The 14,586-nt window shown below is 38.0% G+C and overlaps 4 protein-coding genes across 10 annotated transcripts; 2 read left to right on the top strand and 2 right to left on the bottom strand.

The window, feature by feature from the left end:
• Positions 1-74: 74 nt before the first annotated feature.
• On the bottom strand, positions 75-1,837 carry LOC109600145 (histone deacetylase 3). Its single transcript, XM_020016230.2, has 4 exons — positions 1,440-1,837; positions 796-1,387; positions 653-738; positions 75-595 (listed from the first exon to the last, which is right to left on the bottom strand). The coding sequence occupies exons 1-4, from the start codon at positions 1,642-1,644 to the stop codon at positions 183-185; spliced, it is 1,296 nt and encodes a 431-aa protein (XP_019871789.1). The 5' UTR covers positions 1,645-1,837; the 3' UTR covers positions 75-182.
• Positions 1,838-2,399: 562 nt separating this feature from the next.
• LOC109600193 (ribosome biogenesis protein BOP1 homolog) lies at positions 2,400-8,796 on the top strand. Of its 2 annotated transcripts, none has more exons than XM_049968680.1 (5): positions 2,400-2,524; positions 6,561-6,758; positions 6,819-7,027; positions 7,081-8,537; positions 8,599-8,796. In XM_049968680.1, the coding sequence occupies exons 2-5, from the start codon at positions 6,728-6,730 to the stop codon at positions 8,753-8,755; spliced, it is 1,854 nt and encodes a 617-aa protein (XP_049824637.1). In that variant the 5' UTR covers positions 2,400-2,524; positions 6,561-6,727; the 3' UTR covers positions 8,756-8,796. The 2 variants fall into 2 exon arrangements, with proteins under 2 accessions (XP_049824637.1, XP_049824636.1); XM_049968679.1 differs by lacking the exon at positions 2,400-2,524 and adding an exon at positions 6,154-6,302 and having other exon boundaries at positions 6,359-6,758.
• LOC109600139 (glycogen [starch] synthase-like) lies at positions 2,519-3,947 on the top strand. Of its 2 annotated transcripts, none has more exons than XM_049968682.1 (5): positions 2,519-2,694; positions 2,750-2,942; positions 2,995-3,383; positions 3,446-3,646; positions 3,702-3,947. In XM_049968682.1, exons 2-4 carry the CDS (start codon positions 2,913-2,915, stop codon positions 3,465-3,467), a joined length of 441 nt encoding a protein of 146 aa, XP_049824639.1. In that variant the 5' UTR covers positions 2,519-2,694; positions 2,750-2,912; the 3' UTR covers positions 3,468-3,646; positions 3,702-3,947. The 2 variants fall into 2 exon arrangements, with proteins under 2 accessions (XP_049824639.1, XP_049824638.1); XM_049968681.1 differs by having other exon boundaries at positions 3,435-3,646.
• A 157-nt stretch (positions 8,797-8,953) lies between the features above and the next one.
• Positions 8,954-14,376, bottom strand: LOC109600198 (uncharacterized). 5 transcript variants are annotated; one of them, XM_020016306.2, is made up of 7 exons: positions 14,225-14,376; positions 12,263-12,356; positions 12,004-12,204; positions 11,442-11,782; positions 11,206-11,382; positions 11,013-11,136; positions 8,954-10,950 (listed from the first exon to the last, which is right to left on the bottom strand). In XM_020016306.2, the coding sequence occupies exons 2-7, from the start codon at positions 12,307-12,309 to the stop codon at positions 10,746-10,748; spliced, it is 1,095 nt and encodes a 364-aa protein (XP_019871865.2). In that variant the 5' UTR covers positions 12,310-12,356; positions 14,225-14,376; the 3' UTR covers positions 8,954-10,745. The 5 variants fall into 5 exon arrangements, with proteins under 5 accessions (XP_019871865.2, XP_019871869.2, XP_019871867.2 ...); XM_020016310.2 differs by lacking the exon at positions 14,225-14,376 and adding an exon at positions 14,019-14,176; XM_020016308.2 differs by lacking the exon at positions 14,225-14,376 and adding an exon at positions 13,816-13,983.
• Between the last annotated feature and the right edge of the window lie 210 nt (positions 14,377-14,586).

The raw sequence follows: 14,586 nt of genomic DNA, 5'->3' as shown, positions 1-14,586 counted from the left end.
TGATTATGGAAACTTTTTTAATTATTTCTTCACAGAGAATTGATATTTATTTTAAAATTTATTAAATAATATAATAAGACACGAATTTCTTTAATAGCTTAATAAAAGGACATAAAATATCACACAGTGAACAACTGCACTTAATCTAACGGAATATTACTTTTCCATCTTAATATCTACTGTCAAGTCTTAACATCATCTTTATCATTATCTCTATCCCCATCATAAAATTCATTTTTCGCCTCCACCATCTTATCCTCCAAATCCTGACTGATCCTTACATCAGGATCGTCTTCCTCCTTCACTTTTTCGTCCTCTTTAATCATATCGCCCGGTACGTCATGCATTTGAACGCTGGGCGAATGTTGACACATTTTTAAATTATCGTATGTGAATTTGGTGATTGCCTCCAAATATTGTTTGCTGTTTGCGTTTTCTGTTCGTGTGACAACTTCCGGATGGAGAGTGAAATCAGGGGCGAAAAACTCGAGGTACTCGGTATATGGGAGTTCATTGGAGATTTGTTCATCCACTAGCAGTGAGGTTTCATATGTCCAACATCTTGCTACGTTTCTCAGTGTGTAACCTCCACCTCCTGAAATAAATTATCAATGTTCAGCAAGCTTTAAAATCATCTTTATAGAATATTTACCAACTACCAAAGTAGGAACATTTAAACTCTTCACAAACTCCACACATTGCCCATGTCCTTTTGTGCTCAAGGAGAAGCAGCCCAACCTGGAACATCCCAGACAATCAGATATAAATAATTCGGGCGATATAAGTTTAAATTACCTGTCGTTGGCCAAAGAATCGGCGCCGCATTGAAGGACGATCGCAGTCGGCTGAAAGAATTCCATAACATTTGATATTACAGGCTTGAAAACCATCCAGTAACTCTGATCGTCGATTCCCTCTTTCAGTGGCACGTTTACCGAATAATACCGCCCACTTTCCGCCCCGATTTCGTACATGTCTCCAGTCCCGGGAAAAAAGTAGTTGCCATATTTGTGGAAACTTACTGTCATCACCCTGTCTGTTAGATAAAAGGCCTCTTGCACCCCGTCGCCATGGTGCACGTCAATGTCTATATATAGCACTCTGGGGTGGTATTTGAGCAGTTCCAAAATGCCGATCACTATGTCATTCACATAACAGAAGCCTGAAGCTTCAAATTTTTTAGCATGGTGCAAACCCCCTGACCAATTAATGGCGATATCGCAGTGGTTGTTGTTCAATTTCATTGCCCCCTCTAAACTGGCGCCAGTATACATTGAACAAAAGTCAAAAAGACCATAGAAAACTGGACAATCATCCCCTACATTGTAGTGGCTTAGATGTTTAGTAAATGCCTGAATATTCTGTGGTGTCACACGCTGGAGAAAATCTATAAATGAAATTCATTATGCCATTCAATTCAACATCAAAGAAACACTCACCAATATACTCATCGCTGTGAAACCTGCACATATCATGCACACTAGCCTTGTATGGTCTGTAGATTTGCATGTGCTTGTTCAACCCATAGTTCAGGACCAAACTGTGTATGACGCTTAAGCGATGCGGCTTCATGGGATGTCCGGTGCCGTAGTGAAAGTTCCCGACGTCGGGGTTGAAGAAATAAGACACCTTGTGTTTTGACATGTCTACAGAATTTCCTGACAGACCCAAATGAACACCAGCACAAGCACTATCACCAGTAGTCTTTCGGTCAGTTTGAATTTTTCACGAAGTTGTCCGTACATTTGTCGTTTTCAAATTTGTTTTTGTCTTTTTTAATTGGACACGGTCGCCATGTTTTTGGGGTTATTGTTTGGTGTGAATGTAGGCAATAACAATGAAGACTTCTTGAAACCGATTAAAATTTCAAATATTGTTAATAATAAATAATGTGAAATAAACGTAATGTGTTTATTCATTAAATAATATTAAAATAAAATTATTTTAAATTGGGACATTCTGTAGTAAGGAAGAAACAATTATTTTGTCTAAAATAAATTCTTTTTTATGAATACTAGTGGTTTTTACACACACTACGAGATGGCGCAATGATATAAAGTAGCGACATCCCGTAATAAGGAAGAGTACAATTATTTTGTTTAAAATAAATTCTTTTTCATGAATAGTAGTTGTTTCTATGTCCACTACGAGACGGCGTAACTTTATATTATAATAGAAAACTGTTGGTAAATTCTAATTTCTATCCTCTTATTTTGTTGCAAAGACTATATACACTTAGAAGAACCCAAAAAGGTCGAACCGGTGGAAGAAAATGAGTCAAGATATTTCAAAAACATCCGTGATATTAAAAAATAATAAACATTTTAGGACTTTACTGAAGTAAACAGTGGCGACAGTTCAGATTCAGACCACGAAATAGAAGAGTCGTAAGACGAAAACGACGATCAATTTTACAGATCAAGTGACGGGGAGAAAGGAACAGACAATGATGAAGACAGTGATGAGGAAGGTGAGGAGGACAGCGAAGAAGAAAATGATGAAGAAGAAAGTGATAGTATTGAAGGTGAGGAGGGGGAGGAGGAGGAAGTAGAAAGTGAGTGTGAAACTAATAATACAGAAAAAGAAATAATAAATGGAAACAGTTTGAAACAAGATGAGTATGCTGAAAGTGACACATCAGATGAAGAGGACATAAGGAATACAGTAGGCAATTTTCCCAGGAATATGTTTAAGGTAACAAATCCAATCCCTGCCCCTTTCAATTAGGTAATAAAATCCCATGTTTTAGCGGGAAGTTGCCATTGGACGGTGAACTGCTACAAAAGGACAACCTGATTCGTCTGAAACGTTGTATATATTCGCTACAGCGGGACGGCCTACCTCCAGTAACTACACACAACGTTGTCGACGACTGGAATGACCCTGATCTGAACTCAGTTAGGAGATGCAACATGTTCAACACAACGCACGATCGAGTCAAAGTACTTGTCTTAATTCCTCTTTAAACTCTGTCTAACAATCAATGTTTCTAAGATGGTGTTCCATCCGCAGTTTTTGAGCCCCTCCAACCCCTTATTCGGGTTGGACTACGAGGTGTTTGTGAGAGGTTGTCATTTGGGTGTGTTCCCCAGTTATTATGAACCGTGGTGTTACACTCCGGCCGAATGTACCGTTCTGGGAATCCCCAGCATCACCGCCAACCTGTCCGGTTTCGGTTGTTTTATGGAGGAGCACATTGCCGACCCGATATCTTACGGAATTTACGTTGTTTTCAGGAGGTACATTGGCTTGGAAGATTCGCTACAACAGTTGGCGCAGTACATGTTCGACTTCGCACGTTTAAACAGAAGACAAAGGATCATACAAAGGAACAGAACTGAACGGTTGAGTGATATGTTAGACTGGAGGAATCTAGGAGTCTAGTAAGTATAATTTTTAGTAAAAATTATACTATATTTTTATATTATAACTAGTTTTTTAATAGTATTACAGACAGGCCAGGATGAAGGTTTTGACAACAGTATATCCGGATTATAAGGAGAAAATTTCTTCAGCAATGGGTACTTTGAAGTACCCTAAACCGTTTTCGGAGCCTCCATCGCCAAGCAACAGTAAATTCACCACCCCATCCGGTTCTCTGCATGGATCTGACGATGACAACGATTCCGTCGACTCCGAAGGAGAAGTATGATAAACCGTCATAACTTTGAACCATTAATTAATATGTTCTTTTGTTTTAGTTGGAGGAATTGAGGGAAAATAAAACAACAGCGAAACCATGAGGATGCCAATCTCTTAAATGAGTTTTTTAAACTAGAACTAGTTTTATTTTTTATCTTTCTTCCGTAATTATTTTACAATTGATACAATAGAACTGATGTACAAATTTGTTGAGATTATCAGAGACATTATTTCTACAAAACTACGCAATATTGTTAAAAATCACATTATTATAAATACATATATATGGTAAAATATTAAATATATACGTTTCACAATTATTAATATTGTAGTCCTGAAAATTTAAATTTTTTAAAAGAATAGTAGAAATGATAAGAAACTCGCTTCCCATTCTGTGTCTTAATAAAAATATGCTAAATTTGTTGAATTATGGTATAGGAAACGATTAATTTCAAATTTTAATTATTCTCGGACCTTCGTACATATATACACTTCATTTCATATTTAGCGGTCTCGAATTGTCAAATTATTAAATAATAGTTTAAATAAATTGAATTATTGTGCGACACACTAGTGACTTTTAGCTAATGTATACGAAACTTTTATAATATGTATTACAGATTTCGTTATTAACGCCAGCGAGTTCACTAATAATTTAATCTGTTGCGCATAGAGGGCAAATTTACTTTAACATGTAACAATAAATTCTGTAAGAATTGTTTATAGTGTATCAAATAAATAAAAATTAAAATTAATTTAGTCTTTTATTTAATAATATCACATAAACCTATTATAAAAGAGGTAAGTAAATAAATATTTAAAAAAATATTCATAAATTCAAAAAAAGACGGAAAAATTTTTGTTACGAAAATGGGGAGAAAACAGCTCATAAGAAATCGAAAATTTTAATTAATTGCAGAAATGTAAGAGGTGTGTAGCTCCTAATAAAGAAAACGTGGGAAAATTCAAATTTTTAAAAATTGGCGGGAAAACTCCTGATACATTTTTGGCGGGAAAATACCTCCTCGCGTTTCTGTGATCCTGATACAAAATCGCAAAATATATGAAATTTTAGCGATTTTCAAATTTTGTATCGGGATAACAGAAATGCGAGGAGGTGTGTAGCTCCTAATACAAAAAAGGCGGGAAAATTCAAATTTTTAAAAAATGGCGGGAAAACTCCTGATACATTTTTGGCGGGAAAATACCTCCTCGCGTTTCTGTGATCCTGGTACAAAATCGCAAAATATATGAAATTTTAGCGATTTTTAAATTTTGTATCGGGATAACAGAAATGCGAGAAGGTGTGTAGCTCCTAATACAAAAAGGCGGGAAAATTCAAATTTTTAAAAAATGGCGGGAAAACTCCTGATACATTTTTGGCGGGAAAATACCTCCTCGCGTTTCTGTGATCCTGGTACAAAATCGCAAAATATATGAAATTTTAGCGATTTTTAAATTTTGTATCGGGATAACAGAAATGCGAGGAGGTGTGTAGCTCCTAATACAAAAAGGCGGGAAAATTCAAATTTTTAAAAAATGGCGGGAAAATCCTGATACTTTAAATTTAAAGAAAAATATATTAAATTAGGTTTAAATGATAGGAAAAATGAAACAACATATTTCAAGTAATATATATCTTTATTTAATACTGTCATTACACATACAGAATTTTCAAAAAATCAGACAAAACAATTCAAAAGATCAAGTAAATGTAATTTGTGTTTTATTTCATTTACCTTCAATATAACTTATTTTGTAATGAGTGAAATATTTTGAAAACTTTATTTTAAAAAAATAAAACAAATAAAATTACATTTTTTATTAATTTTTGACGATTAAAAAAAAAATTAGCACTGATGGATTGAACAGCAAACAGAACCGAAACAAACAAAAAATATTTATAAAATAGAAACAAAACAACTTTGAGTATTAAAACATATTGAGGTTATAACCAATTATTGTACGATAAAAAAATAATAATAAAAAATAAGTTACAACGTACACATGACAATAAATAATAATAATAATAATAATAATAATAATAATAATAATAATAATAATAATAATAATAATAATAATAATAATAATAATAATAATAATAATAATAATAATAATAATAATAATAATAATAATAATAATAATAATAATAATAATAATAATAATAAGAACATTTTGTACACAAAACTGTGACAGTTTTAAAGAGAGAGCGAGGTTTTTGAGGTAGTAGTTTTTATATTTTGGCAGTATGAGTACGAGCATAGAAAATCTACGTAGTAGAGAGTACGAGTAGGTTTTCTATGAGTACGAGTAGGAAATAAAAATGAAAGGATTCTAAAGAAACAATATTTTCTCTTATAATATAAAGTAGCGTCATCCCGTAGTAAGGAAAAGTACAATGATTTTGTCTAAAATAAATTCTTTTTTATGAATAGTAGTGGTTTCTATGTCCACTACGAGATGGCGCAATTTTATATTATAATAGAAAACTATTAGTTAATTCTAATTTCTAACCTCTTAATTTGTTGTTCTTCACGTGTGACATGCTGTAGTGTAAATAACTTAGTAAAATGGGTAAAAAGGAGCATAATTTAAAAAGAAAAGCACAAGAAGATCCCAAAAAGGTCGAACCGGTGGAAGACAATGACTCGGAAGAGGAGGTGAGTCAAGATATATCGAAAACATGTATGATATTAAAAAATAATAAAAATTTTAGGACTTTTTAACTGAAGTAAACGGTGACAACGACAGTTCAGATTCAGAACGTGAAATAGAAGAGTCGGAAGACGAAAACGACGATCAATTTTACGGATCAAGTGACGGGGAGGAAGGAACAGACAATGATGAAGACAGTGATGAGGAAGGTGAGAAGGACAGCGAAGAAGAAAATGATGAAGAAGAAAGTGATAGTATTGAAGGAGATGAGGAGGAGGAGGAGGAGGAGGAGGAGGAAGCAGAAAGTGAAAATGAATTTCACAATACAGAAAAAGAAATAACAAATGGAAACGGTTCCAATCATGATGAGTATGCTGAAAATGACACATCAGATGAAGAGGACATAAGGAATACAGTAGGCAATATTCCCATGAATTGGTATGATGAATACAAACATTTAGGTAAGTACTTTAATAAACTAAATTTGAAAAGTACTATCTAAAATCTATGTATTTCATTAGGATATGACTGGGATGGTAACAAAATAATAAAACCACAAAAGGGTGATCAGTTGGATGAGTTCTTGAAAAGAATGGAGGATCCTGACTTCTGGAGAACTGTAAAAGACCCACAAACAGGACAGGACGTCGTATTGAGCGAGGAAGATATTAAATTAATCAAACGAGTGCGAGCCCAACAAATTCCAGACGTTAATTTCGATGAATATGCGGTAAGTCAATAGTCTCTGCCAAATAAACAATGAGTTCATTGTTAATTTTTCAGCCATGGATCGAATGGTTCACAAATCAAGTGGAACAGATGCCGATCCGCAAATTCCCCGAACACAAACGTTCCTTTTTGCCCAGCAAATCTGAAGCAAAACAGGTGTCAAAACTTGTGCATGCCTTGAAAATGGGCTGGATCAAAACTCGTGAAGAACAGGCGAAGCTGAGGGCCAAGAAAGAGCCCCAGTTTTACATGCTGTGGGAGACGGACGATCAGGCAGAGGAGATGAGACGAATCCACAAACACATACAGGCGCCAAAACGTTTATTGCCTGGCCACGCGGAAAGCTACAACCCTCCGCCCGAGTATCTGTTCGATGCGAAGGAACTAAAAGAATGGAACAAGTTGAAGAATGCGCCGTGGAAGAGGAAGCTGCACTTCGTGCCGCAGAAGTTCGAGTCCTTACGCAAGGTGCCCGCCTATCCTCGGTACATAAAGGAACGGTTTTTGAGATGCCTGGACCTGTACTTGTGCCCGAGGGCGATTAAGATGAAGCTGAACATCGAACCCGAGAGTCTGGTACCCAAGCTGCCGAGTCCCAAAGATCTGCAACCGTTCCCCACCACTCTAGCGATCGAGTACAAGGGACACACGGACATGGTCCGTACTATAAGTACGGATAAAACCGGACAGTACTTGTTAAGCGGCTCCGATGATTTTACCGTCAAAATTTGGGAAATAAACACCGGCAGGTGCTTGCGTACCGTCAAAACCGATGGAATTGTTCGCTCAGTGGAGTGGTGTCCTAATTCCGCCTTGTCATTGGTGCTGGTGGCGTCCGCCAATCGAGTGCTGTTGATCAATCCGAAAGTAGGCGACACTTTGGTCGTGTCCAAGACGGACGACGTTCTAAAGGAGTCGCCCAACTCGGACGTTGTTGTGAGCGAACGGATCAGAACGACGGTCGAATGGTCAGAACCGGACGAAGAACAGTACGAAAGAGGCTACAGAATCGTCTTGAAACACTTCAAGGAGGTGACGCAAGTAACGTGGCACGGAAAAGGTGATTATTTCGCCTCCGTAATGCCCGACGGGGCCAACAGATCGGTTCTCATCTCGCAAATATCGCGTAGGCGTTCGCAGATACCTTTCGCAAAGTCCAAGGGGTTAATACAGAACGTTCTGTTCCATCCAACTAAGCCGTTCTTATTCGTTGCCACGCAACGACACGTCAGGATTTACGATCTGGTCAAGCAAACGTTGATGAAAAAATTAATGACCAATTCCAAATGGATTTCGACCATGGCTATCCACCCGGGCGGCGATAATTTACTGGTGGGCACCTATGACAGGAAAATGCTCTGGTTCGATCTAGATTTAAGCACAAAACCATACCAGACTTTGAGGTTGCACGGTACAGCGGTCAGAGGAGTGGCCTTCCATAAACGATATCCGTTGTTTGCCTCTGGTTCGGACGACAGGAGTCTGATTATTTCTCACGGGATGGTGTATAAGTAAGTTAATGCAATAATGGTGGCGGCTAACAAGATGTTTAATATTTTGTTTTTGTTACAGCGATTTGATGCAAAATCCTCTAATTGTGCCTCTGAAAAGATTGCAAAACCACGAACAGTTCAATGATTTTGGTATTTTCGCCGTGCATTTCCATCCCTGGCAGCCGTGGGTGTTTTCTTCGGGAGCCGACAGCACCATCAAACTTTACAGCAATTAATCTTATTTGTTATTTTAATAATAAAATTTACTTATCGAAAACTGTGGTGTTTGATTGATGAACAAGAATGCTTTTTAATAATTAATTTTATAAGCATTTCCTAAATAACTAAAAATTAAAAAATACAATGACGTTAAAGCAAAAGTACAAAGAAAATCATATAAGTAATTGTTTATTAATTTAAATAAAACTCTCATGGGTTGTATATAATACTTGTATATTTACGAACGAATACTGTATACAGTGTCTAAGTCACGAGACATAAGCGCTCTATGTAACTAGAAAAATATATTGTAGATGGCACTTGTACACATAATATACTTTACAGGGGGAGGGGCAAAGGGATTAAAAAACAAAGAACGGAGCTGCACGACCTAAACTAAACTTGACGGCGGCTGAGGGGTTGGGGGTGGTCTAGGAAAATACTGCAAGGACAGTTCACCCTGTACTGTGAAATCAGCGAAAAATCTCTTCTAAACTAATATACACGATCTACAAACTAAAACGGGGGTCGAAGGGACGTAGGAAAAATGGACCAGAAACGTAACACAAAAAAACGGAGTCGAAAGTCTATGTTTCCTAAACAATACCTTAAAGCCTAACCTTACATTTAATTAATTAAATGGGGGGTGGGGGAGGGCGACGGCCTCGATTTCGTCCCGTTTCATAATTGCCTCGCAGTATATGTATATAAACACATAAAAGGTCGGACGATGAAATCGAGGACGTGCGTCATAATATATATATATATATATATATATATATATTTATATAATATATACGATTGTTTTTTACAGTTTAGAAAGGGCTCTGGCACCCGAACGTGGTGTCTCGGTTGTTTCTGGGGAGGCGGGCGTGGGCGAGTCCAAACAGATTCAGCCACGCCCCCTCCCGCACTTATATACTTCTCTTTTTTCTTTTATATGAGGTTTGGTGCGGTTTAACAACTATTTCAATTATGGTACTATGTCGAGAGAATCGAGAAAACGAAAATTAAAACAAGTTATTTTAGTTCATATCACTGGCGGCGATTGCATTGTTGTATTCATAATAAAATAAATTAAAAAATAAAAACAGAAGTCGGTCGTTTTGTTTTCTTGTTTTTCTTTTTAAGTCACGTAAAAAGTAAGCGTTTCTTAGTACAAACGTATTGCTCAAAAAATGGGTCTCGAGGGAGCTGCCACATTTCTCAGTCGAGTTTTTTACAAATTTCTTAAGTACACACACACAATCTCTTACGTATACTGAGAGTTTTATGAGGTCCTCGAACAATTGTACATTATACGACAAAATAAATGCTTATCTACAAATCTTTTTATTTAGTTTTTTCTTTTGTTTTTGGAAGCCTAGTTGTTTTGATTCAGTGTCAATTGAAAATGATGCGGGACTGGCCCGGAATACTGCGGTGCGTCGAAACGAAACACAGACGTAAAACTAAATGAATGGCAGCGTGAAAAATTATCAAAAAAAAAAAAAAAAAGACTAGCACGACGAAATTGTTTTAAAATTAATCGAACAATAATAATATCAATGTATGATTTGTACATTTTTGTTGTCTATTCCATAATTCTCCATTTACACTACTTCACAATCCTAAAAAGTGTTTCTAAAAAACCACTTGGTAATATTTCCTTATCGCTTAAAGAAGACATATTTTTCTACGAGTACAGTAAGAAAAAATACAGTTTTTCTCCTTAATTTTACATGATTGAAACGTGTTCTCATTATTTCTTTTTAAATACAAAAACCAAATCGGGACAAATCTTATTTGGCAGCGAAACTAACTTAAACCTAAATAAACCTACGAGTTATTCAGTTCAGACACAAATAAATGAGATCCTTATTCGAACGAAATGGTAATAAATAAACATGCGCAGAAAAAAAAATATGTATATGATGAAATGTAATGACGGACACAAAACACGACTTGCCGAAAAAAAAAACAAAAGTAAACCAGAACTCATACAAGAACCCTTATTGTTCCGCCGTCCTACTTCAGCTTCGAGACGCCGAGCTGCGGCAGCTTGTAGTGCACGATGTGGTACGGCGGGCCTATCGGGGACGTGTTGCCGGGAGTGTTGTACGACGTCACCGGTATCGCGGCCAGGCCCATGCCCATGCCCATGCCCGTCGGACCGGCGCACGCCCTGCCCCTCTTGCGTCTCGGTAAAATCCCCTTTCTGGCCATGTAGAATCTGCAAAGGAGAAATGCGGGTTGCGTTAGCGTGCGGATGTAGGCGGAGCCTGATCGCCTTACCTGATTGTGGATATGGGTATGTTGAACTGGTCGGAGACGGTTTGGAAGGTTTGGCCGCGTGTTATGCACTCGGCCGCCCGTCGAAGCTCTTCGTCCGAACGTCGGATCCTTCTGTTAGCCGAACCTGGCACAATAAAGTAATAAATAAGTCAAATATGCGTTAATATGCGTTAATAATAGTGTTTAAACTTACCAGGTGTTCCATCGTATTGACAGGACACGTTGGCTATCGCAAATTCAGGCGTCTCAGTTTTAATATCAACGTTGCTGCCGGTATTTACAACACCATCCTCTTCGCTGAACTCCGTGTCCATCAATCCATCACCATCGAAATACGAGTCCTCTTCATCCATTTCGTTCTCTACGTCCTCTACAAAAAACATACGTAGTTATTAACCGGACTGTACGTCATCCATTTGAGCAGTTCACCCTTGATCTGCAGCATGCCGTCGTTGGAGTCGCAATCGCTGGACGTGGCGTTGTTGCTTTCCGATCCCTGTTCGATTTTCTCCTCCTTCTTCACTTCGGGTGTGGCGTTCGTCGGCTTCGTCACGCAGTTGACCGTCTTGACGACCGGCGTGGCGGACGGTTGGGCCGGCTGTTGCGCCTTCAGATTGCCGAATGTGTGCGGGTTCAGGAGCTGATCGGAGCCGCACAGTCCGCGTATTTGCAACGCCTCCGCCGACTTGAGCAGCGAAGGCAGGTCGTCCTGGGTCACGTTCACCTCGCCCTTGTACATGAAGTCCACCAGGCTCTGCATCTCGGCGAACCTGACGAAACAAAATTATTTGTGTTTGTTTCAACGCTGTTTAAGCAGCCTAACATCTAAAATCTAAATCTAAATCTAAATCTAAACTGGTACAATAATAAACGCATTATTTAAAATGTGGTAGAAATCACACGTGTTTGAAGAACTCGGGCACATTCCGAAGTGTTCCGGACACTTTACTTCCAGCGATTTTAAAGAAGGTGAGAAAAGGTTTGTATTTACTTCATGTCCTTCATGAAAATGATGGGGTGTTGGCAGGGGTTGTCCAACAGGAGCTTCTCGAAATAGGTCGAACATGCGGAAAGCACGACCTTGTGGCACTTCAGCATTTCGTTTTCGCAGGCCAGCGTCACGTCGACGAAGTGTTCGGACGTCAGGAGTTTAGGGAACGCGTTCTGCAAGTTCGACTGATAACTGTTCCACCTGCAAATCACCAATTAATTATTCCAGGAGTTATATGTTAATATTTTCCGGTATTTACCTGACGCAGAACTGTTGGGGCGGCGCATTCGGCATTTTGGGGTCCATTGTAGTTTGTTCCAGGGCTCTAACGCATCACAACGCCAAATTAATATCTGCAAATTGTGCAAATTGCCGTTTTTAGTGTACGAATTGTATGACACGCACGGTAAAATATCCGTAAAAATTCGGTCGAATTACAAAGTTAACGGGCGGGATTTTATAAATAAATTTTAAAAACTGACGTCAAATACGTTCTAAAAATAAATGTTATAAATAATATTAAATTTAACGCTGTTAAAACAATGCAACGCGCCGTTTGCCTTCGTTCTCCTCTGTGGGGGATCGTTTTTTATTTTATTTCAGCATTGTTGTTGCTTTTAACGTGCGACCGTTTCCATCAATTTATTATTAAACGTGCGGCGACACATTTTGTTTACGCACGGCCAAATCGATTCGTTTTTACTTGGGAGCACGATTTAAACGAAGCACGAATGTTTTAGTAAAATTAATATTTTTCCGCGTTGTTTATATTAGCATTTTATTTTTAAAGAACGTCTGTTATTCCACTCACTGAGGCTCATCGTTTTAAACATTCAAAATACCTTTGAATATTTATTTTTATTCAAAGATGGGAGAATTATAATTAAAAAAATAATATAGTATATACTTGTGTAGTACATCTAGTATAAGAAATTTTATTAATTTACCTATTTTTAATGATCCTTAGTCAATAGGTGAAGATAAAAATATTTATTTACTATTATTTCAATTATTATTTTATATTTTGGGTGTTTGTGGTAGTTTTATTAATTGCTTTTTAGCCTAAAAATCCAAAAATATGAAAAATATTCAAAAGTAAACCTAATTAATAATTAGTAAGGGGACAAATTTAAAGAGGTTTAAAAGTAACAAAATATGAACCTTTCACACAATTAATCCGTAAGAAAATCACTTAAACAATAAGAAAAAAGGAAGGAAAACACACTTAAGAAAAACAATTGAAACGTCCACACCAGCAAACAACACCAAAAATATAAAAGTTAGTTATAAAAATTTGCATGAGAAATGGCGAATAGTGGTAAGGAGAGAACGCGTCACCGTCACCGAAAAACTGAAGAGGGGGCATTTGAATTAGTCACCCCCTGTTTCAACATTAATTCACGACGCGACCCTTGTTTATAACATTACACAAAACGGACGACAGCTGTTCCAAAAATAATCCACTCTCACTTGGGGTTATTCAACCCTGTTTATAATTATATAAAAAATATATAATTTATAAAAGAAAAATCGATGGAATCGCATTTAAAAATACCGGAGTCGCTTACGGCCGAATGACGGATTTAAAAATAAATAGCGAGGACACAAACAAAACACCCGGTATAAGAAAAACACATAACCTGGTCCGAAGGTGCACCGGACGGGTGAACTAAGGCAAAATTCCCAATCATCACAGAAAATGAGCAGGATCAAGTTGCGAAACGACGTGATAAATAAATGGGGGGTTGAAGGTGCATGCAAACCGAACGCCATATTGTCGTTGTAAACCCTTATTATAATCGTTGTTCATACCCGGAATTTATCGTTAAGTTTCCTCACCAGTTTCACCGCCGATCCATCCGATTTACGGTCGTTCAATTAAACTGTACGACGATAAATACCTGTGTGGGTGCAAAACGGTCGCAACGCACGTAAAACAACGTAAAAAACGCTCGGAAAAGATCAATAAAAAGTTTAATGCAAAATGTAGACTTAAATAATTATATTGCCTTTACGCGACAATCAACGACCGACCGCCGGCACGTCGTTCCTTAAGACCTACGGACGTTAGAAAAGACAAAGACGGCGAGACGTAGGTCGCGGCTAGCGGCGCACGCGGTCCGCTCCTCCGAATCCAGGGGGTGCACGAACCGATTTTAAAACGTAAACAACACACAAATGCGCCGATTTCTTCGCTTGCAACGCATCCACAGACACTCACCTACGCGGAACGCACCGCACACACACGCACGCACACACAACTGGGACGTGACACGCTGATTTCTGCGGATGATGGCGATGGACGCGTCTCCGGCAGACACACGGGGCGGAAGAAACGGCGTCGGTTCTAAATTTGTAAATATTATATTTAGAGTGGCGCCATTTGCAATCGCATCGGACCGACTCTGGAGTGGTGGGGGGTTGCTTTGTTGACGGGCGGTAAACAATCGTGAGGCGGGGGCGAATTTCGACCGTACGGAATTAACCCCTTTCGTTTTCTGTTTCATTCCGTTCGACATTTTTAGGCGATTGTGATGCCACTTTCGCACGTTTTCTTACCATTTTTTTAATTAATTGTGTATA

The sequence above is a fragment of the Aethina tumida genome, chromosome 6, assembly GCF_024364675.1.
Source record: "Aethina tumida isolate Nest 87 chromosome 6, icAetTumi1.1, whole genome shotgun sequence".
In the NCBI taxonomy this organism is placed as follows: Eukaryota; Metazoa; Arthropoda; class Insecta; order Coleoptera; family Nitidulidae; genus Aethina; species Aethina tumida.
This window is presented reverse-complemented; position numbering and strand designations above follow the sequence as displayed.

What these genes read in the sequence shown, in the direction of transcription:
- LOC109600145 (XM_020016230.2), bottom strand. Translation starts at nt 1,644, where the DNA reads ATGTCAAAACACAAGGTGTCTTATTTCTTCAACCCCGACGTCGGGAAC. An exon ending in TCACAGCGATGAGTATATTG is followed by an intron (nt 1,388 to 1,439) that starts GTGAGTGTTTCT and finishes TTTCATTTATAG; the next exon opens with ATTTTCTCCAGCGTGTGACA. An exon ending in GATTCTTTGGCCAACGACAG is followed by an intron (nt 739 to 795) that starts GTAATTTAAACT and finishes GGGATGTTCCAG; the next exon opens with GTTGGGCTGCTTCTCCTTGA.
- LOC109600139 (XM_049968681.1), top strand. Translation starts at nt 2,913, where the DNA reads ATGTTCAACACAACGCACGATCGAGTCAAA. An exon ending in CAACGCACGATCGAGTCAAA is followed by an intron (nt 2,943 to 2,994) that starts GTACTTGTCTTA and finishes AATGTTTCTAAG; the next exon opens with ATGGTGTTCCATCCGCAGTT. An exon ending in TGGAGGAATCTAGGAGTCTA is followed by an intron (nt 3,384 to 3,434) that starts GTAAGTATAATT and finishes TATTATAACTAG; the next exon opens with TTTTTTAATAGTATTACAGA.
- LOC109600193 (XM_049968679.1), top strand. Translation starts at nt 6,213, where the DNA reads ATGGGTAAAAAGGAGCATAATTTAAAAAGAAAAGCACAAGAAGATCCC. An exon ending in TGATGAATACAAACATTTAG is followed by an intron (nt 6,759 to 6,818) that starts GTAAGTACTTTA and finishes GTATTTCATTAG; the next exon opens with GATATGACTGGGATGGTAAC. An exon ending in TTAATTTCGATGAATATGCG is followed by an intron (nt 7,028 to 7,080) that starts GTAAGTCAATAG and finishes TTAATTTTTCAG; the next exon opens with CCATGGATCGAATGGTTCAC.
- LOC109600198 (XM_020016306.2), bottom strand. Translation starts at nt 12,309, where the DNA reads ATGGACCCCAAAATGCCGAATGCGCCGCCCCAACAGTTCTGCGTCAG. An exon ending in ATTTTCATGAAGGACATGAA is followed by an intron (nt 11,783 to 12,003) that starts GTAAATACAAAC and finishes TTGTTTCGTCAG; the next exon opens with GTTCGCCGAGATGCAGAGCC. An exon ending in CGGCATGCTGCAGATCAAGG is followed by an intron (nt 11,383 to 11,441) that starts GTGAACTGCTCA and finishes TGTTTTTTGTAG; the next exon opens with AGGACGTAGAGAACGAAATG.